This window comes from Nicotiana sylvestris, chromosome 4 (genome assembly GCF_000393655.2).
Source record: "Nicotiana sylvestris chromosome 4, ASM39365v2, whole genome shotgun sequence".
In the NCBI taxonomy this organism is placed as follows: Eukaryota; Viridiplantae; Streptophyta; class Magnoliopsida; order Solanales; family Solanaceae; genus Nicotiana; species Nicotiana sylvestris.
Window position 1 is genome coordinate 151,969,714 of NC_091060.1, and position 22,971 is coordinate 151,992,684.

The 22,971-nt window shown below is 37.2% G+C and overlaps 1 protein-coding gene across 1 annotated transcript; it reads left to right on the forward strand.

Annotated features, from left to right (window-relative positions):
- Positions 1-16,202: 16,202 nt before the first annotated feature.
- On the forward strand, positions 16,203-16,670 carry LOC138890354 (uncharacterized). The gene has a single exon (XM_070173735.1). The coding sequence runs from the start codon at positions 16,203-16,205 to the stop codon at positions 16,668-16,670; it is 468 nt and encodes a 155-aa protein (XP_070029836.1).
- Positions 16,671-22,971: the final 6,301 nt, after the last annotated feature.

Consider the following 22,971-nt stretch of genomic DNA (forward strand, 5'->3'; position numbering starts at 1 on the left):
TCGTGATTTGGGATGAAATTTGGGAAGAAAAGTTGTGGAATCTTCCAAAAATATAAAATAAAGATTTGAAGGACCAAATGGTATCGGAATTGGATAATTTTGGTATGGTAGACTCGTGAGGGTATGAGGACTTTGGAAATGTAAATTTTACCCGATTCGAGACGTGGGCCCGGGGCTCGAGTTTTGGTAATTTCGGGAATTGTGCCCTTTGTTGATTGTTTTTGCTTGGGCTTTATTCCCTTAGTATCTTGTGACGTATTCGTTCTGATTTTGGATAGATTCGACGCGCGTGGAGGCCGATTCAAGGGGCAAAGGCGTCGCAAGTTAGAGATTTAGCCGGTTCGAGGTGAGTAATGATTGTAAATGATGCTCTGAGGGTTTGAAACCCCGGATTGTACATCATAATGCTATATTGAGGTGAGGCACACGCTTGATGGTGAGCGTGGGGTCGTGTACTATTAGGGATTGTGACTTGGTCTGTCCCGACTGATGATTTTACCGCGTATTTGACTAAAACTTATATGTTATCATCATGATTTGGGCTGATTGCCATATTTGGGTTTCGTGCTAACCATTTGAACCCTTCAGGGATTTTTATTACTATTTCCTCACTGTTTTGACTTATTAATTGAACTCAGTCATGTTATTTTCCACTCTTTTACTACTCAGCCATTTTTACTCTTTTTTGAGACTTAAATGATATTTTAAACGATGTTTTAGGCTGAGAAATACTATTTTACTAATGCCCGGGGGGCTTGTAAGTATTTTTGACTGAGTAAGGTCGAGGGCCTAGTTGTGAGGAAACACTGATACTGATTTGAGGCCGAGGGCCTGAGATATGTACGCCATGAGGTGGCTTGTTGATATTGTTTATGAGGCTGAGGGCCTGAGATATATACGCCACGAGGTGGCTTGACTGATATGAGGTCGAGGGACTAGATTTGATGCCACGAGATGGCTTGATATTGCATTTGGGCCGTAAGGGGCCTCTCCTCGAGTCTGTACACCCCAGTGAGCGCGGGTACCCATTGTGATGTGAGATATAGCCCGAGGGGCTGATATTATTCTATGTGATAGCCCGAGGGGCTGGTATTGTTCTATGTGATTGCTCGAGAGGCTGGTACCGTTCTATGTGATTGCCCGAGGGGCTGGTATTGTTCTGAGATATTGCCCGAGGGGCAGAGTTGTTGACATTGTGCTGAGGGGCGAACCTTTATGTGTTTATCTTTCATATTTACCTATCATTCACTTGTTTAACTATGGTACTTGTGCCCGATGGGCGGATTTCTGTGCTTATATGCACTAACTGTTTTGCATTCATTTGCGTAACTGTTGAAAAAGTCACTTTCAAAGAAGTTTAAACTGAGCTAAGATATTTTAAGTAAATTTTCATTGCTTTCTCATTGGTTTTTGAACTACTTCTATACAGCATCTTGATATGCTTTACATGATTTTTTACCATTCAGACTTTAGTTATGATTATTACTCATTGAGTTGGAGTACTCACTTTACTCCCTGCACCTTGTGTGCAGATTCAGGTATTTATACACCCGGTAGCGGGTTTTGGCTGATCGGAGGCAGAGTCATCAGAGTTTAGCAAGGTGGCTGTCGGCGTTCGCAGCACTGCTTCTCTCTCTCTTTATTCATTAGCCTATATTTGTACACTTCAGACTTTCAGTTGTATTTATACCTTAGTAGATGCTCATGACTTGTGACACCCCGGTTAGGACTGTGTCGGGTTGGACTTTCCGCATTGTTATTGATATTTCCGCTATTTAGTATTGTTTAAATCATGTTTAGACTATTTTCATGTTGATTAACTGCTTTAAAAGTTGAGTTGGGTTGAACTGGCTGGTCTTGTCTTCACGAGAGGTGCCATCACGACCGGGTTCGGGGTTAGGGTCGTGACAAATAATATAATAAAAATTAAAGAAATAAAGTAAAAAAAAAAGAAGTAAAGTTGGGTTGCCTCTCAACAAGTGCCTTAGTTAACATCGTGGCACAATATAAACCACTTTTTGTTTCAACTTCGAACTTATAAATTGGACCCCAAGTTTTGATTCTGCTCTATGATCATGCTCTTGGGGCGATACAAAATGTTGTGAGCCAAAAACTAAATGATTCTTTATGCACTTTTTGGCTTTCAACTGAGGAGTGTCACCTTGATTAGACGACCTTGAAATTTTCAGAATATAGGGCCCATCCACCTCTTCCTTTGACTCTTGCATTGGCTCATACAGATCAATTTTCATATCTCCTTCCGAACACAATGTCGAAAAATGCTTGGAGTGAGGATCAATGCGCTCAAGCTGAAAAGTCATCTTGTTATTGACCTCCTCTTCTTTCCATAAACTAGAATCAATTAAAATTGTATCTGTAAGGTCCTCAGTTGACTTTAGTACCACTTCTTCAACATCGACATCATCAAATTCTAGTTGGTTGGTTTGGTCATATTCTACTCTCAACGCCTCCATTGTAATGGCAATTTCTGTAGCTAATTCATGCTCTTCTTGGCTATCATCTACAATGTAATCTTGTTGCACCTTACAAGGTTCAATTAGTTGACTTACTTGAGCCTCCAAGTTGTGAATAGTTGCCTCTTGCCTTTGTATCTGCGGTGGTTTCTTATCATATTATTTCACAAGGCACTTCAACATATCTATGATCTCCTTCAGGTCAGCGTTCCAAAGTACTTTGTTCCTATTAACTTCACAAGAAAAAGTAAAACCTTCATCGCAAGGAGTTGGAGGGGGAAAAGAAATACAAGCACAACCATAAAAGTACCATCTTGACTACCACAATGTGATGACCCAAAAGGTCATCACTTGTTTTGGAAATAAATTTCATGTTCCAAGGCCTTAAAATCTTCCTTTTGTCTTACCTCAATTTATGTGTGCAGTTCGGGTGTATATCCGGAAAGCCATTATGTGAAAATCTATGAGAAATGATAAATTTTGCTTTTAAAATAAATTTAAGTTGACTTCGGTCAATATTTTGGGTAAACGGACCCGGACCCATAATTTGACGGTCCAAGTCCATAGAAAAATATGGGACTTGGGCATATACCCGAAATTGAATTCCGAGGTCCCAAGCCCGAGAAATGAATTTTTGAAGAAACTTGTTTAACTGAAATTATAAGAGTTTTTAGAAAGTTGAATGTGTTTGAATTTGATGTTATCGGGCCTATATTTTGGTTCTGAAGCTCGGTACAGGTCTTATGTGGCATTTAAGTTGAGCCTGTAAAATTTGGTAAGAAATGGAGGTCATATGACGTGATTCGAAACCTTAGTTGTAAAATTTGAAACTTTAAAAGTTCTTGAGATTTCCTTTGATTTTGATGCTAAACTTTTAATTGTTGAGGTTATTTTGATGATTTGATGGCGTGAGCAAGTCCGTATGATATTTTTAGGTTAGGGTGCATGTTTGGTTTGGAGCCCCGAGTGCTCGGGTGAGTTTTGGATAGGCATCGGAGTGCATTTAGACTTAGAACATGACAGTTGCTGGTCCAGAGAAAATTTACAGGTCTCTAAAACCAAGCTCAGTGGTCCGCGATGGGGTCTTCGCGACCGCTGTAGGAGATTCGCGACCGCGGTGGGATTTATACGGTCAGCGGTGAGCAAGACTGAGTCTTCGCGACCGTGCTCGATATTTTGCGATCCCCGGTGGAGCTCCACAGCCGCAGTCCTTTTTATATGGTCTGCGATGAGGGTCTGAGAGAAGTATATAAACGGGACTCTTCAGCTATTTTTCAAATATCAAAACCCTAAAACATAATACCTGCTGTTATTTTTCCGATGTATATGATTTAACTGCACAAGTTTATTTGGCAGTCTTGAGTATATTCCGGTCGGTAAGAGACCACTGGCTTTGGATGTTCAGGCTTTGGCCAATCAGTTCATGAGGTTGGATGTTTCTGAGCCCAGCCGTGTGTTAGCTTGCACAGTCTCTCATTCTTCCTTATTGGAGCGTATCCGAGATTGGCAGTAGGATGACCCTCATTTGTGTGTCCTTAGGGACACGGTGCAGCATGATGGCGCCAAGCAGGTTACATTAGGAGATGATGGAGTTTTGAGGCTGCAGGGTCGAGTTTGTGTGCCTAATGTGGATGGGCTTTGAAAGTTGATTCTAGAGGAGGCCTAGAGTTCTCGGTACTCTATTCATCCGGTCGCCGTTAAGATGTATCAGAATTTGCGGCAGTATTATTGGTGGAGGAGGATAAAGAAGGATATTATTGCATATGTGGCTCGGTGTTTGAATTTTTAGCAGGTAAAGTACGAGCATCAGAGACCTGGAGGTTTGTTCCAGAAGATTGAGATTCCTGAGTGGAAGTGGGAGCGTATCACTATGGACTTCGTTGTTGGACTCCCACAGACTCAGAGGAAGTTCGATGCAGTGTGGGTTATTGTTGATAGGTTGACCAAGTCAGCGCACTTCATCCCTGCGGCAGTCTCCTATTCTTCTGAGAGGTTAGCTGAGATCTATATCCGGGCGATTGTTCGTCTACATGGTGTGCCCGTGTCTATCATTTCGGACCGAGGTACACAATTTACCTCACATTTATGGAGGGTAGTTCAACGTGAGTTAGGCACATGGGTCGAGTTGAGCACAATGTTTCATCCTCAGACGGACGGGCAATCCGAGCGTACTATTCAGATTTTGAAGGATATGCTCTGAGCTTGTGTCATTGACTTTGGAGGCTCGTGGGATCAGTTTTTGCCTCTAGCGTAGTTTGCCTACAACAATAGTTACCAGTTGAGCATCCAGATGGCTCTTTATGAGGCTTTATATGGTAGACAGTGTCGGTCGCCGGTTGGATGGTTTGAGCCGGGAGAGGCTCGGTTGTTGGGTACGGATCTAGTAGAGGATGCCTTGGACAAGGTCAGGATTATTCAGGATAGGCTTCGTTTAGCTCAATCCAGGCAAAAGAGTTATACCGATCGTAAGGTTCGTGATGTGGCATTCATGGTCGGCGAGCAGGTGTTGCTTCGGGTGTTGCCTATGAAGGGCGTGATGAGATTTGGGAAGAAGGGCAAGCTTAGCCCTAGATTCATAGGCATGTTTGAGATTCTCGGTCGAGTGGCTTACAGACTTGCGTTGCCGCCGAGCTTATCAACCGTACATCTAGTATTTCATATGTTCATACTTCAGAAGTATCACGGTGATCCATCCCACGTGTTAGACCTCAGCACTGTCCAGTTGGACAAGGACTTGTCCTATGAGGAGGAGCCGGTAGCTATTCTAGACCGGCAGGTTCGTCAGTTATGATCGAAGAGTTTCCCTTCTATTTGTGTTCAATGGAGAGGTCAGCATGTTGAGGCAGTGACCTGGGAGTCCGAGTCTGATATGCGGAGCCGATATCCCCATATTTTCTCTGACTCGGGTACTTCCTTCTTATGTTCGTTCGAGGATGAACAGTTGTTTTAGAGGTGGAGAATGTGATAACCCAAAAGATCATCACTTATTTTGGAAATAAATTCTGCGTTACGAGGCCTTAAAACCTCCTTTTTGCCCCACTTCAATTTGCGTGTGCAGTCCGGGCGTGTATCCGAAAAGACATTATGTGAAAAATGATGAATTTTCCTTTTAAAATGAATTTAAGTTGACTTCAGTCAATATTTTAGGTAAACGGACTCGGACCCATGATTTTACGGTCCTGGAGGGCCTATAGAGAAATATGGGACTTGGGCGTATGCCCGAAAATGAATTCCGAGGTCCCAAGCCCGAGAAATTAATTTTTGAAGAAAATTGTTTAACTGAAATTATAAGAGTTTTTAGAAAGTTGAATGTGTTTGAATTTGATGGTATCGGGCCCGTATTTTGGTTCCGCAGCCCGGTACAAGTCTTATATGGCATTTAAGTTGAGCCTGTAAAAGTTGGTAAGAAACGGAGGTCATATAATTTGATTCGGAACCTTAGTTGTAAAATTTGAAACTTTGAAAGTTCTTGAGATTTCCTTTGATTTTGATGCTAAACTTGTAATTGTTGAGGTAATTTTGATGATTTGATGGCGCGAGCATGTCCGTATGATGTTTTTAGGCTAGGGTACATGTTTGGTTTGGAGCCCCGAGGGCTCGGGTGAGTTTTGGATAGGCCTCGGAGTGCATTTAGACTTAGAACATGACAGTTGCAGGTTCAGAGAAAATTTACAGGTCTCTGAAACCAAGCTCCGCGGTCCGCGGTGGGATTTATGCAGTCAGCGGTGAGCAAGGCTGAGTCTTCGCGGCCTCGCTCGATATTTCGCGATCCCCGGTGGAGCTCCGCGGCCGCGGTCCTTTTTATGCGGTCCGCGGTGAGGGTTTGAGAGGAGTATATAAACGGGACTCTTCAACTATTTTTCAAATTTCAAAACCCTAAAACATAAGAGGCGAGTTTTCAAACACTCTTTCTTCCCCAAAACACTAGTAAGTGATTTTTAACTCATTCTTTTCACTCCTTAACTTGTTTTCACAAGATTGCATCCTAGAATATAGGGTTTTCATGGTGGAATAGGGAATTTTGGGTAAAACCTAAGAATATTGAAATTTGGGGATTTAGATCTCAAATTGAGGTCGGATTCCAAAACTAATTATATATCTGGGCTCGGGAGTGAATCGGTAATCGGGTTTTGGTCCGAATTTCGGGTTTGCACCAAGCGGTCCCGGGGTCAATTTTTGACTTTTGGGAAAATCTTTATAAAACTTATTCTCATGCATTAGAATTGATTCATTTAGCATTTATTAATATCGTTAAGTAAATTATGGCTAGATAGGAGCGAATTGGTGGTGGAAACAAGAGGTAAAGCGATAGTGGAGGCTTGAATTGTGTTCGTGGCATCAAGGTAAGTGTTTGGTCCAACCTTAGCTTGAGGGATTAGGAGTTGTGTCTTATTTGCTATGTGTTAATTGTGGAGTACGATGTATAGGCATGGTGACGAGTATCTATACGTCGGTGTCAAGCATGCCCGTGAGTCTCGTATTGTAATTGTTGTGACTCCGTTGTGATTTATTCATGCTTAATATGATGATTATCATTGTTGGTTCCCTTTCCGGGATGTTATTGTTTATGATATTATTTCCCTTGCCGGGATGTTATTGTTTATGATATTGTCTCCCTTCCCGGGATGTTGTTGTTATACTCTTGTTCCCTTGCCGGAATTCTTTTATGATTGATGTTGAATTGTAAATGGGATCGGATTGCACGCCGCAACGGTATTATATGAAATGGGATCGGGTTGCACTCTGCAACGATATTATATGAAATGGGATTGGGTTGCACACCGCAACGGTATTATATGAAATAAGATCGGGTTGCACGCCACAACAGTATTACATGATTTGGGATCGGGTTGCACGCCGCAACGAGAAAGAAATGGAAGTGAATATTGTGTTTGTTTTTCTTATTCTTGTTGGCAATTGAATTATGGTTTTTCTTTACATTTCTCTATTGGTATTCTGTTGATATCTGATACTCCCCGCAGTATGTTTTCCCCCTCCCACCTTTAACGATAAATACCTGTTTTATTTTTTCATTGTATATGATTTAACTGTACAGGTTTATTTGGTAGTCTGGTCCTAGCCTCGTCATTACATCGCGAGGTTAGGCTGGGCACTTACCAACATATGGGGTCGGTTGTGCTGATACTACACTCTGCACTGTGTGTAGATCCCGGTGCTGTAGCTTTTGGACCGTAGTGAGGTTGCTGCCATCAGTACCCGAGGTAGTCCTACAAGCGTCTGCAGACCCTGGCGTCTCCTTCTATCGTTCCATTCTGTTTCTTTTATGTATTTCAGAGACAACATTGTATTTATCTTTCGAACCCTTATTTGTAGTATTCCTAGACAGTCTGCGATATTGTGACACCAGTTCTGGGTAGTTTAAGTTATGGATTAGGATTGGTATCATTATTAAATTGTTACGTCTCAGTCTTCCGCTTTATATTTTTGTTGTTTATATGATGTTTGTTCACTATTGTTAAAGGATTAAAATATATGAAAAGGTTAAGTGATTGGAATAATTGGCTTGCCTAGCTTTCACTAGTAGGCGTCATCACGACTCCCGAGGGCGAAAAATCTGGGTCGTGACACACAAACATCACATACATTCCACACATGAGATTTAGTTGGTGCACAAAACTCGCTCTTGGGAATATTTTGATAATTTTACCACATGTGATTTCCTCCACAATAAACACAAGGAATATCAACAGTAGAATTACCAATATCGAAACTCCCATAATTCCAAGATCCCATATTTCTCAAATCAACAAGTAAAACTAAAATTAAAAAAAATCAAATACTAAAAAATAAAATAAAAGTTCAAACTTGAAATCTAGCAATATGTACAGCCACAGCTACATCGTTAGTTCCCCGGCAAACGACGCCAAAATTTGATCACACCCAACAATGCCTCCTAAAAGATCTAGCGGTCGTTGCAAATATAAATCAAGTTTACAAGTCTGGAGTCGAATCCCTCAGAGAACTAAGGCTTAGCTACAACTGTTCAGTATTGCTAGAAATACAAGTTCAAATAATTTCCTAGTTATAAAGATTGTAATTTTTATTTTTAATTAATTAATTAACAAATACTAAAAGTAATAAAATTATCAACTAACAAGACTAACAACTTGTTTGGATGGTTGTCACCTATTGTATCGTATCGCATTGTTACTTTAAATACAATGTTTGTTTTGATTGTTACTTAAATTTTATCGTATCGTATCGTTAAATCCGTCGTTACGTAACGATGAAATGTATCACTTTATGTAACAACCAATTTGGTGTGGTCGCGTCGTTTCCTTGTGTTTTTCTCTCAATCTCACCCTTCATTATTATTAAATAATTTTATAATATTGCAAGTTTATTCATATTTTTTCTCTCAATTTCACCTTTTTATATATCGTATCATAATTTTTCTTTATAATATTGCAAGTTTATTAATCATATTAGTGGTGCGTAATACCATGAAACTACGGTAAAATGACACAATTCATTCAAACATTGTATTCATCAAACGATACAGTACAATACAATACAATATGATACGATACATTATGAAACGATATGTAACAACCATCCAAACAAGCTGTAAGGTTTAGTGGCAATATTAATGAGGTCTAGAGTAATAACTTTCTCAATTATCGGAATCCTTCCCGCCACACTTTCTATAATTTCGCCTAAGTATTCTCTACCGATCGTGAGTACTTCGGGTGTCGTAATTCTCTTTCGAGCAACTACCACAATTTACTAGACATATTCTTCCGAACTACGCTAGTTGGCACTAATTCACCGCTCACTAAGATCGCATCAAGGTTTCGTTATTCATAATCCAACCTTTAAACCATCTATATTGGTTCCTCACATACGTTAGGAGTGATGTTGTTCAATAACTACCTAAATGTGTACCCTTTTCCAAGTAATACATACTAAATAGGCACAGTCAATTCATGGTCATACAATCAATAGCAATAAACCCGTAGTTGAACAAGTAGAGAAATCAAACGGCTCAGTTATATAAATACATAATAGAACTTCATCCTACAAAAGATTCCATCAAAACCCTATATAACAAATTAGCTATCCATAATAGTATGCAAAAGTACAATACTAGAATTCATAATCAAAAATGAAAATAGGAAGAAGGACGTGAAAAACTCGTAGAAGAATTCTCCGCCTTGCTCCTAGTGTGTTCTTGCCTCCTTATGTTTAATCCCCTCTAAAAAACGTTCCTTTTCTTAGACATGTTTAGGAAGTATTTATAGACTAGGGTGAAAGTCCATGAGTCCAAATCCGGGTCGGAATCTTTTAATTCACGCACTTTTGATCACCGTGTTGTAGACCTTGCGAGGCCAGGCTTATAGTGCGGTCAGCCTGGCTACGCCTGGCCCGTAGCGCAGTCAAGCTGGCTATACTTGGTCTGTAGCATGGTAAGGTAGGCTATTGAGCTGGCTATGCTTGGTCTGTAGCACGGTTTGGGTACTTGATGCTTTTGTGTTCTTTTCTTGCATTTTTGTCCTTTTTTTGTGCAACTTTCATTCGACTCTTTTTTCCGATACTCCTACACATAAAACAACACAATTTAGCTCGAATATCGCATAATTAATCACTAAACCAACAAAAAATAGGACGAGTAATGTACTAAAAGTATAATAGTATTTTGGGCGAGCATCAGTAAGCCGAAAGTTAAAGTTATCTGATCCTTAAAAAATTCACCATTTGTGATTACATCGGCAATAATCCAGATTGTACTTATAGATTCTCAAATAGCGGGTACGCACACAACGGCACCACACCTGTAGGCTGTAGCATTGGTGATCGGTCTCCTCAACTTTGTATGGATAAAAAGGCAGGCAGCTTCCAAGAAGAAATTTCTTTTAATTATAATGAGATTGAACAAAGTTATCCGAGAGTACGTAGCACGAAATTAGTGAGAATTGAGGAACATCATCAAATCCATAAAGAAATGGGCGATGAATGCGGCAACAAGAAAAAAAGATGGACCATAGTGTATATTCTCATTTCTTCTTTTGGAGGGGTCTATTAACTATACATATAATTTGAAGGCAACCTCCAATATAGTTTGTGAAAATTCCAGTTGAATCAGATTCTTGTTTGTGTGAACTCCAGCTCTTTCTATTTTATCTGTTGCTTATACATATCTCTCCGATTGGAGAATCTTCATGTCGAAAATGATACATCAATCATAAAGAAATGATGAGTGTGACATTGATTTAAAGAAATATAAGAAATTGATATAAATAATTTATATAGTCGATTCTAAGCAAATTTAGAATTAAAAACATAGTTAGCCAATTGAAGAAAGTAAGCTGTTCTACCTATAACTTTGTGCTGCAACTATATTACTCCAATAGATTTATTTTCGTGTACTGAAAAACGAAAATAAAGAAAAAGAATAGCTAGTCCTACTGTGCAAGTGTGTGTAAAGTTGGCAGGGACCATTTCATGATATGTGGTGTATCTCTTTCTTTGTTTGGTTGTGAATTGTGATACCACGTGTCCGTTATCTAATTTCAAGAAATTGCAGTATCCTTTGATGGTAAGCAACCCCCATTTCCAACCGAGAGGTTGTGAGTTCGAGTCTCCCCAAGAGCAAGGTGGGAAGTTCTTGGAGGGAAGGATGTCGGGGGTCTATTTGGAAACAGTCTTTCTACCTTAGGGTAGGGATAAGGTCTGCGTACACACTACCCTCCCCAGACCCCATTAAATGGGATTATATTGGGTTGTTGTTGTTGTTGTTGTTGTTGCAGTATCCACTTAAGTTTAGTTTTCAGAGTAGCTTATACAGTAAGCACATCAGCTTGTTTTAGCTCTGCTGATCTCATCATCCCTTCAAACACATCATTAAATTAGAACGATACAAAAAAAGTTCATTATTCACCATATATTTCACGCTTGTTTTTATTAACTTAAGTTGATTAGTGATTAACAAGAAGAAACAGTTTCTAGGGGTGTACATTGGTCGGGTTGGTTCGAATTTTACAATCACCAAGCCAAACCAAATGTGTCGGATTATTAGAGCTGAAGATCAACCCAAACCAATAAAACTCGGGTTTTTCAATCTCGGTTTTCTCGGGTTTTCGGATTATTCAGGGTTTTCGGGTTTTTCCGGTAAAATCTTTGTAGAACAAAACATATAACTTGTGCTCACAATATTTCTTTAATCATAGTAAGATACAATTATATAAAGTATTTTCCAAGAAAATAATACAAAATATGAGATCTGTCATGGCATTATCCTAAAATATTCAACAATAAAATTATGTAATATAAATATTGCTAATTAAAAAGTTATAATAAAAATAAACATAATCTAAAAGTACTAAGTCATGCTAAAATAAGTAGACTAATAAGGAAGTATTAATTACATGACTAAACGCTAAAGAAAAAATAAAAATAGGTTATGCATTTTTATCTAAATTATTACAAAACAAAAAATAGATATTCAATATATTCCGGTTCGTACTATTGAATTGAGTCTTTTGTTAGCATTAATATTGATTTGATTTTAGTTTGTACTTTTGTTAGCATTATTTAATTTCCTAATATTAATGGCTATAAAATTTATTTGAACATTCAAAAGTTCTAAGTCCAACCTTGAAATAATACTTTAAAGGATAAAATTATGAAAAATTTTAAGAAATATTTATAAATTACATAACAATAAGTATATTTATATATTAAATATATCTAAAATTTCTATATATGTAATGTCAGGTTGGTTTGGTTTCGGTTTGACTTTCTTTAGTAAAACCAAACCAAACCAATTATGATCGGGGTTTTTTTCCAATACTAAACCAATCAAACCAAACCATAGTCGGATTTTTTTCTCGGTTTGACTCGGATTATCGGGTTGGTGCGGTTTGTCGGTTTCCTTTGTACACCCATAAGTTTCACAATTAAAAAGAAGAAACTTACACTTAAAAATTTTGGATTAAGGATTATGTGAATAGTTGGCGGTTCCTCTTAATCTATATCTATATTATATTAAAATGAGAGTAGTATGCATTGTGGTTAAGCCAAGTGGCAAGCTAAAATGAAGCCACTTGGCAATTTTAGGACAACATTAATAATTAGAAATTATATATAAAAACATAATTAATGGAGGTAGTTTAATGAATCTTATACATAATCTAAATAGATCTACAACAACAACAACGACTCAGTATAATCCCACAAGTGGGGTCTGGGGAGGGTAATATGTACGCAGACCTTACCCCTACCCTGAAGGGTAGAGAGGCTGTTTCTAAATAGATCTAGAAAGATCTATATATATATGTGTGTGTGTGTGCGTGTGTCATAAGCATTTGCTATAAAAATGTTCCCTTAGGCACGTGCTACATATCAAGCAAATTGTATAGCATCATTATTTTTTGTGGAACATTCATATCAAACAAATTGTATAGTATCATTACTTTTATGGAACATTTATTAGGAGATGGAATGAAAGTTTTACTGGAGTCTTAAAATATTTTTAATGTTTGTAAAGATGGTATTAATACTAACATATTAAACTTTATGGTGTAGATCGTTCTTTTTAATTATCCGCGCATCACGCGGGTACTAATACTAGTTAAGTTAATAGAAATAAAAGAGGAAAAACCTTTTCCCATCTAAAAGGAAAGATATTTCTGCCCCCTTTTCTTTATTTAGATGATTTTATTTTGGGAAATTTTCAGAAATCACTATGTTTTAGTGGTTATTAGCTAGTTGTAGTTACCATTTATTATATTACTTTCTATAGCTATATTTTCGGATTTTTTAAAGTGTATTCGATGTATTTAAGCTACTGTATTCATGAATACAGTAGCATTTCTCGACGTGAAACAGAGGATTACAACTAGACAGATTTTTGTATTCGACTGTATTCATGGCGTGAAAGAGGGGACTATAGGTAGACAGATTATTGTATTCAATCGTATTCACGATATGTAATTTTGAGTACAGTCACGTAAATAGCGCAAATCATGATTTATTCAGCTAATTTTAAACGGAAAGTGAATCAATTAACATAATAGACTCCTAATATAACTCAACTAACTCAATTACATCACCCATAATTTGTATTTGATGCGAAATATGCTGAATATTTTTTCCAGCCGATAAATACAACAAAAATAGAGCAATTTGAATACATATATAAATCTGAATACATAAATTATATTAATTTAAAATATATGTGAATACATTCATGTAATACAACGAGACAGTGAATACAATGAAATACATGGAATATAACGAGATACATTGAAATACAATGAAAAAGAAGACACTGTAATACAGTGAGATATATTGAAATACATTGAAATATATTAACAGAATCTTCAAGAAAGCTTTCTGATTGCACAAGCTACCCAGATCGACTCTCTAATTCCGTTTTCTCCCCGGATTCTCATATAAACACAAGATAGAAGATACAATGGCAATGACGATGGCAAGGGATAGCAACTTTGAAGATGACCAGCTCCATGCTATGTCTACTGATGATATTATTAGGGCTTCTCGCCTTCTCGACAATGAAATTCGAATCATTAGGGTACCTATCGATCTGTCGACGTTTATTTTTTGTTTGTTGAATGCTTTTGTTTTTTCGGTTTCGATTAGTGGTGTTTTTCTTCAAGTTGTTCCTTTTTCAGATCTGAAGGTGATGGATTCACCATTTTCTTTTTGCTGGTCGTGACATAACCAGTTAAAAATGGAGGGACTATGGTGGTTAGGTTGAAAAGGTTAAGGTGGAAGATGAAAGAGAGACAGAGATAGAGGAAGAATAGATACGGGGTAGGGGATACAAGAGATTTGAGGGATACGAGAAATTTGAGGGGAGAGAGAAAATAATACAAAGCTTATTTTATGGCTTAAGGGTAGGAGGTGACCATAAATAGATATTTGGCTATAATTAATCAAAAAGATAGCTATGAAATATAATTTTTTAAAAGGGTATTTATTTAAAATAAATAAGGTATCAACTTTTGCGATATGAGACAAAAATTCCGTTCCTACAGGTAATCTGAATCTTACCGACAACCTCTCCTCCTCAGTTTTTGCTATTTAGCAGCAAAATGAATAGTAGTTGATATTTTTTGCCAATACATTGAAAATATCTACAAGATTTTGACTTTAAAATGTATCATTAGCTAGAAATTGTTGCTATCGGATTTCAATAATTACCGTCACATCAGCCCCTAAAGGGTAAAAGCCATTCTTATCCCTATACTATTGTAAATAGTATACGTTTGTTCTTCTGTTCACTTTAATCCCAAACCCAACCTACGTTATCAAACTTGATGGAATTGCCCTTAACCCTAACGGATCTATACCATGGCAGCTGACCCCTTTCAATTTTTTCCATGTCAGTTGTCATGTCAGCAAACAATTCTTTCGTCATTTCTATCGTTCAATTGAGAAAAAACTTGTGGCTCTATTAATTCCTTTGCTTTTTCCTGTTTTGTCTCATCCCCTTTCTACTGAAACATTTCCGGGTCACAGTTGGTTTAGCAATTACATTATGTTAGATGAACAAATAATGGTCAAGCAACTTAAAGAGAAAACATAAAAGGGTATAAAGTCCATTAACTCTGTCTTAGTTCTAAATTAATTCGAGTCAGAATTTTCAGTATTTATTAAAAAATATCCAAACCCATATTATTCTAATAATAAGTAACGAAACAATTAACGATAAAGACATTTGCCACAAATCAGCCTTCACCTATGCTTTGCCCACTTGGTTCTGTTATGTATTTGCTAATAAATTCGTCTGAAAATCGGGCGAAGATGGAAGCAGCATCCACTGGGGATGGCGTCATAGTAAAATCAACTGTTTTCTTCTTCCATCTAAAAAATCAACCATTTTCTTCTAGGAAGTAATTCTAGGGCTCAGTACTCTTAAAACTCACAAATTTTCACTACCATTTTCCACGTCAATCAATGGTGGCTCAGTCATTTATTAATAAATCTCACCGTTATTACTTCGCAACTACCGCCATCAGATTCCAATAATAAAATCTCCCAATCAGTTCCATCTCTGGCACCGTCGATTCAGCCTTACTCAGTCGTACCTCCGTTGTTTCTTCCTACGGTGCCACCATCACTGATAGTGTTGGAATGTTGAACCGGAATCATGTGTCAAATAACCCTAAACCCAATTTGGATATGAAGAAGACGATACAGTCGAAGAAGAAGAAAGAGAAAGACAACTATTGCACACAATAGGTTACAACATAACTAGAGCTGAAGACCCAAATGTATTGGGTATAACAAGTGTATGGGCCAACTGGGCCAGTACACAGAACAAACAAAATGCAGGCCCAATACAAACACAAGCCAATACAAATACAAGCCTGGTCCTATTGTTACAGATCCGGTCCAATAGCTTTTAGCATAATTGGATACAGCTGAAAGACGCTTAATTCTTCCAGCATAATCATATCCAAATGCAATTTACAACTATGTACGCACTTTACAACTATGTAATATCTGTACACATTATGTGCACTTATGACAAGGACAACAAATAAAGTATTAGACACTTGTAACTAGTATAGCTGTAGCTTATATTTTTATCTATTGAATACTTGTATAAATAGATACATTGTACAGAATATTAGACAGTGAATGAGAAAAGGAATTTCTTCTAAATTCTTACATGATATCAGAGCAGTAGCTATCTGAAACTCAACCTACATTTTTTTCAGCCTTCTCTTCCTCCTTAAAATGGCACCAAATTCCACAGATGATTCTTCAAACATTTCTGCAGCTCGCACAATTACTCAACCAGATGCTATGGATTCCACTCACCTCTATTACCTTCATCCATCAGATTCACCTGGAATGGTTCTTGTCAACTCAGTATTTGATGGGAAGGGATTTGGAGGATGGCGTAGAGCCATAGTCATTGCACTCTCTGCCAAGAATAAACTTGGTTTTATTGATGGAACATATTATGAACCTGATGCTTCTTCCACTAACTTCAAGCAGTGGAATCGTTGCAACGATATGGTTATATCGTGGATCTTGAATTCTCTATCTAAGGACATAGCTGAAAGTGTCCTTTATTCAAAAACTGCAAATGCAATTTGGAAAGAACTTGAGGATAGATTCGGACAATGCAATGGTGCTCAACTTTATCAATTACAAAAGGAGTTGAGTGACCTAGTGCAAAGTACCTCTGATATAGCATGATACTATACAAAGGTAAAAAGGATTTGGGATGAGTTGGATACCTTGAATAGTTGTGTGCAATGCATCTGTGAATGTAATTGTGGAGGAAAGTCAAGAGCTTTAAAGTCTTTTCAAGATGGTAGGCTAATCCAATTTCTCATGGGACTTAATGATGCATACACAGCTGTAAGGAGTAATATCCTAATGCTTACTCTTCTTCCAAGTATCAATCAAGCCTATTCTCTTCTCATTCAAGATGAGAAGCAAAGAGAAATTCATGTTGCACAAAACCCAGTTGAGACTGCTTTTCTGGCACAACATCAACCAATCTATTTTCAGAAATATGCTAATGGAGAAGGAAAGCTGAAAGCAAATCTTGAAGGAAAGAAGAATAACCTGGTATGCAACTATTGCAAGAAGACCGGACATTCCATTGATAACTGCTATAGAATCATTGGTTTTCCCTCCACCTTCAAATTTACCAAATTCAAAAGGTATCAAGGAGGACCTCACATCAATGCAGCACTCATGCATGAAGAAAACACAAGTCAATCAGTCAACACAATAGAAGGAAATACATCAGGGAAAGTCATCACTCAAGAGCAATTCAGTCAGTTTTACCAACTTCTTCAGCAGGTGAAGGTTGGACAACAGGGTGAGCAGTTTTCTAATGCAAATGCTAGTGCTAAATGTGCTGGTAAAATAATCAATACCCCTAATCTATATTGTCTTTCTTGTCTTCTTTACATGAATTCTACCTCCTGGATAATAGATTCATGAGCTTCAGAACATATGACTTTCGATTATTCCATTTTATTAAATGTGAAGCCTCTAAGAAAATCTTTATACGTGAATCTCCCAAATTCATACAGAGTTAAGGTCAGTCAAGTTGGTAGTTTGCATGTTCTACCAGATTTAATCCTAAACAATGTGTTATATGTTCCAGATTTCAGGTTTAATCTAATTTCAGTTCACAAACTCACTAAACAACTCACCTGTACCTTATTGTTCTCATCTTTTGGCACATTCTTGCAGGGCCCTTCGCTGAAGAGGTCAGTGGTAGTTGGTGAAGTCAAGGAAGGTCTATATCTTATTAATCCAGCTTCTCTAAGTTCTGGCCTAGTTTATGGAAATCAATCAATTTTTCAGTCTTATTCAGCTTGTAACAATCTAAAGAGAGACATTCTCTCATTCAGTTTCTTGTTCTGCTAGGGTCAACTCTAATGTAAGTCTGTGGCATAAAAGTTTGGGGCATATGCTTCTATCTAGTATGCAAAATATAACCAGTTTTCAATTTCCTTCTCTTGCCAAGTTTAATCATCCTTGTGATATATGTTGTCAAGCTAGGCAGGCAAAATTGCCTTTTCAGTCAAGCAATATCAACACAAATTCAATTTTTCAACTAATTCATGTCGATACTTGGGGACCTGACAAGATCCCAACTCATGATGGTTATAAATATTTCTTGACCATAGTAGAAGACTATAGTATGGGAACATGAACTTATCTTTTACGAACAAAAAGCAATGCTTTCCCATTTTTGAAATCCTTTCTAGCAATGGTAGAAAGACAATTTGCAACTAAAGTTAAAATCATTCGTTCAGATAATGCTTTGGAATTAGGTTCAGGATCCGTTCTTTCAAGTTTTTTGTCTTCTAATGGAATCCTTCATCAAACCTCTAGTGTTGGTACACCACAACAAAATGGAGTGGTCGAACGAAAATATAAACATCTTCTAGAAATATGTAGGGCTCTATTATTCCAATCTAATCTCCCCACTATGTATTGGAGTGATTGTTTGTTAACTGCTACTTTTTTAATAAATCGTTTTCCCTCTAAAGTTCTTGATTTTAAAACACCTTTTGAAATTCTTTTTGGGAAAGTTCCAATTTATGCTTTCCTAAGATGTTTCGGTTGTCTATATTATGCCTCTACTCTATCTCATCATTGGTCAAAACTTGAATCTAGATCAGTGAAGTGTTTTTTTTAGGATATCCTTTTGGGAAGAAAGGATACAAACTGTTGGATCTTCAATCTAAAACCATTTTTATCTCTAGAAATGTAGTTTTTTATGAGGATATATTCCCTTTTTCCTCTCTTTCACTTGAACCTCCCATTTTTCCTAAAGAATTTTCCACTGTACACGACCAAACTCATCCTTTCCCTCAGTATGATAACCAACCTTCTTCAGAACCAGATCTTATTCCTTCTCCCTCTCTATCCATAACACCACCAAGAACAGCTCCTACTTCATCCGCTACATCTAGGTTAAATTCATCTCCGTCTTCTATTCCTGTTCAACCTGAACTAAGGAGATCTACTAGGGAACACAATCCACTATCTTATCTGACAGATTATGTATGCAATGCCGTATATTTGACTGATCTAACCAATTCTTGCTTTGCAGCACCAGTCTCACCTACTACAATGACTTTCACTGACCTCTCTCCATCCAATCAATCTCTTCTAAATTCTATCTCTCATATCATTGAACCTACAAGTTTCTCTCAAGCAGTTTTACATCCCAGTTGGCAGGATGCAATGGCAATAGAACTTCAAGCCTTGGAGACCAACCAAACTTGGGAAGTGGTTGAACTACCAAGAGGCAAGAAACCTTTACCTTGTAAATGGATCTATAAGGTTAAATATAGATCTGATGGAAGTATTAAAAGGTTCAAAGCTCGACTAGTTATACGAAGAGACATACAAAGGGAAGAAATAGACTACAATGAGACTTTTAGTCCAGTGGTGAAAATGACTACTGTTAGATGCATCTTAGCCATTGCAGTGAAAATGAATTGGAAATTATTTCAATTAGATGTCAATAACGCTTTTCTTCATGGTGATCTACTGGAAGAAGTATACATGATATTTCCACCAGGTATGGTTTCACCTTCCACTAATCATGTGTGCAGATTAAAAAAGTCCTTATATGGACTCAAACAGTCTTCACGACAGTGGTACGCAAGACTCACTGGTTCCCTCAATTTCAAATGCTATTCCCATTCTCTTAATGACTATTCTTTATTTTTCAAAAAGACAACTTCTGGAATTTCTATTGTGGCTGTTTATGTCGATGACATACTTCTCACGGGTGACGATCCTACAGAACTTTCTAATCTAAAGGACTTCCTCAATTCCGAATTCAAAATCAAAGATCTTGGAGAAGCCAATTATTTTCTTGCAATGGAAATAATACGAGAAAAATAGGGACTAATTATCAGTCAAAGAAAGTTCACCTTAGAGCTTTTTTTTGAATTTGGTGTTCTCGGTTCACGGCCAACTTCCTCTTTGCTGGATCCTAATTGCAAGCTTCGAGCCGATGTTGGTGAACCTCTTCACGATCCAACCATCTACAGGCGACTCTTGGGAAAACTCAATTTTTTAACCCACACTCGCCCTGACCTCTCATTTGCAGTTCAACATCTGAGCCAATATATGCAAAGCCCACGTCGACCTCATTTTGATACTAGGCTACATTGTCTAAGATATTTGCTATCTTCACCCGGAGTTGGGCTCTTTATTAAATCAGACCCCTCTTTTTCATTAATGGATTTTTGCGACTCGGATTGGGGGTCTTGTCCGGAATCTCGTCATTCAGTCAGTGGCTTCTATATCAATCTCGGCGGCTCTCCTATTTCATGAAAATCAAAGAAACAATCTTCAATTTCACTATCTTCTGCCGAGGCCGAGTACCGTTCTATGAAGAAGGTTGTTGCTGAACTAACATGACTTGTACGCCTTCTCACAGATCTCTCGCTTTCCCCAAGCTTACCAGTTTCTCTACATTCAGATAGCCAGGTCGCTGTTCACATAGCAAAAAACCCTGTCTTCCACGAACGAACAAAACACGTGGAAAATAGATTGCCATTTTGTCTGTCAACAGTACCTCGCCGGACTGATCTCCTTATCTTTTGTTCCGTCGAAATCCCAGTTAGTCGATGTCTTCACCAAACCTTTTTCTAGACCACTACACGGTGCGATCGTTTCCAAGTTGGGGTTGATTTCTCACCCCTCCAACTTGAGGGAGGGTGTTGGAATGTTGGACCATAATCATGTGTCAAAGAACCCCAAACCCAATTTGGATATGAAGAAGACGATACAGTCGAAGAAGACGATACAGTCGAAGAAGAAGAAAGAGAAAGACAGCTATTGCACACAATAGGTTACAACATAACCAGAGCTGAAGACCCAAATGTATTGGGTATAACAAGTGTATGGGCCAACTGGGCCAGTATACAGAACAAACAAAATGCAGGCCCAATACAAACACAAGTCTGGTCCTATTGTTACAGATCCGGTCCAATAGCTTTTAGCATAATTGGATACAGCTGAAAGACACTTAATTTTTCCAGCATAATCATATCCAAATGCACTTTACAACTATGTAATATCTGTACACGTTATGTGCACTTATGACAAGGACAACAAATAAAGTATTAGACACTTGTAACTAGTATAGCTGTAGCTTATATTTTTATCTATTGAATACTTGTATAAATAGATACATTGTACAGAATATTAGACAGTGAATGAGAGAAGGAATTTCTTCTAAATTCTTACAGGTAGTGGGTGAGACAGATATTTGGGGGAGATATTTTGAGGCGGGTTGATGAAGGGTCACGGGTGGGAGACGGGTGATGTAATAGGGTTTGTGGGGTTTTAATTTGGTGGGTTCGAGTGACTTGGCAACTGACATGGAAAAAAATTTAAGGAGTCAGCTGCCACGATATAGATCCGTTAGGGTTAGGGGCAATTCCATCAAGTTTGTTAACGGTAGGGTGGGTTTTGGACGTAAAGTGAAACGAAGGACGAACGTGTACTATTTACAATAGTACATGGGTAATAATGACCTTTTTCCCACCCTAAATTGATTCATTTCCTTATTATCGTTCTATTTTTTAATGCATTTATTTTCCATTTCTTAGTGTCATAAAATTTTAAGCTTCCCCTTATCTTTTTATCCTAGCTGTATGGGAATTGGGAAGTAAATGTATACGAAAAGCAAAACCATCATATCATTATCCAAATGTTGAATGTTTTCTTTATTTAGAGGCATGCGCGGGAGTTATCTCCATTAATTCATGAGTGCATTGAGTGGGTTCTCCTCATACTTTGTTAGAATGTCACATTATGCTAATAATACGTTATTGATATAAATGGACTGGATAAGGTGGAAGAGGACTTTACACGAGACATGATTGCGTTCATTATTTTTAACTCGAATTATATATATATATATATATATATATATATATAAATGGACTTTACACATGCATATGTATGTGTTAAGAAACGAGCGGGGAAAATGCAAAATGACTGTATAGAGGAAATATATGATTATTATGATTGACTTAATTTATTTGAGATTGAAGTACATTCAATTAATTGATATATGTATGTAATAAATTACGCATATATTAAATATATTGACTCTAAATTTTGAATTTGTCAGTATACTAAAATACAGTAATTGATTTAATTCTTAAGGGAAATGCTCCATGCGCAAAGCTTATCATGATCCCATCCATCAATAGAAGTTTCTCATCTTCAAGAGCCAAATCAAAGGATTCAATCATAAGATGTTGTCCTTTTACGCGTAAAATTTATTAGCACCGGGTGTTTACATCAAATTTAATAAATATGCTATATATTTTCACAAATATGGTTATAAAAATATTATTGTTAATTGAGACACACATATATATACATACTCACTTTCATTTACCATTTAACAACAGTAAATTAATATAGTTGATGTAAACACCCGATCGACGCTTATAACTGAAATTTGAACTTTTGAATAATAGAATAGTGCTCATGCATGACTTCTATTCAACAACCAGTCACTAAACATTTTTTGTCTTTCGAAATTAGAAAATATAATGTTTTGAACAATAATGCCATCGTAACTTTTGTTTCTTGGACATAATGAACATGTGATGCTAGTAATTACTGATAAATTCAATGGAGAAAAAATTAAGATGTTAATACTTCAAAAAAGTAAACTGAACAATGCTTTTTAATCATTACTTTAAGTTTAAGATATAATTCTATACTTTTGAGTATTTATAAAGCTCGATTTAAATGTCCATTTTGAGTGCATACTATTTAAATATGAGGTAAGTTGATACATGCATCACATAACACTTTGCATAAATGTAATGATATATTCTCAAGGAGGCAATTCAATTGTCAAGATGTTTAATTTGAACTGTAGTATTATGAGTTTAGTTTGAGTCACAGTACATCCTTATTATTGCTGTCAAATTAAACAGTTCTTACTGCTTGATGCCTTGTTAATCATAGCCTAAAAATAGAT

Bases quoted from the DNA above. Each gene is read 5' to 3' on its own strand.
- LOC138890354 (XM_070173735.1), top strand. From the start codon at position 16,203: ATGGCACCAAATTCCACAGATGATTCTTCAAACATTTCTGCAGCTCGC.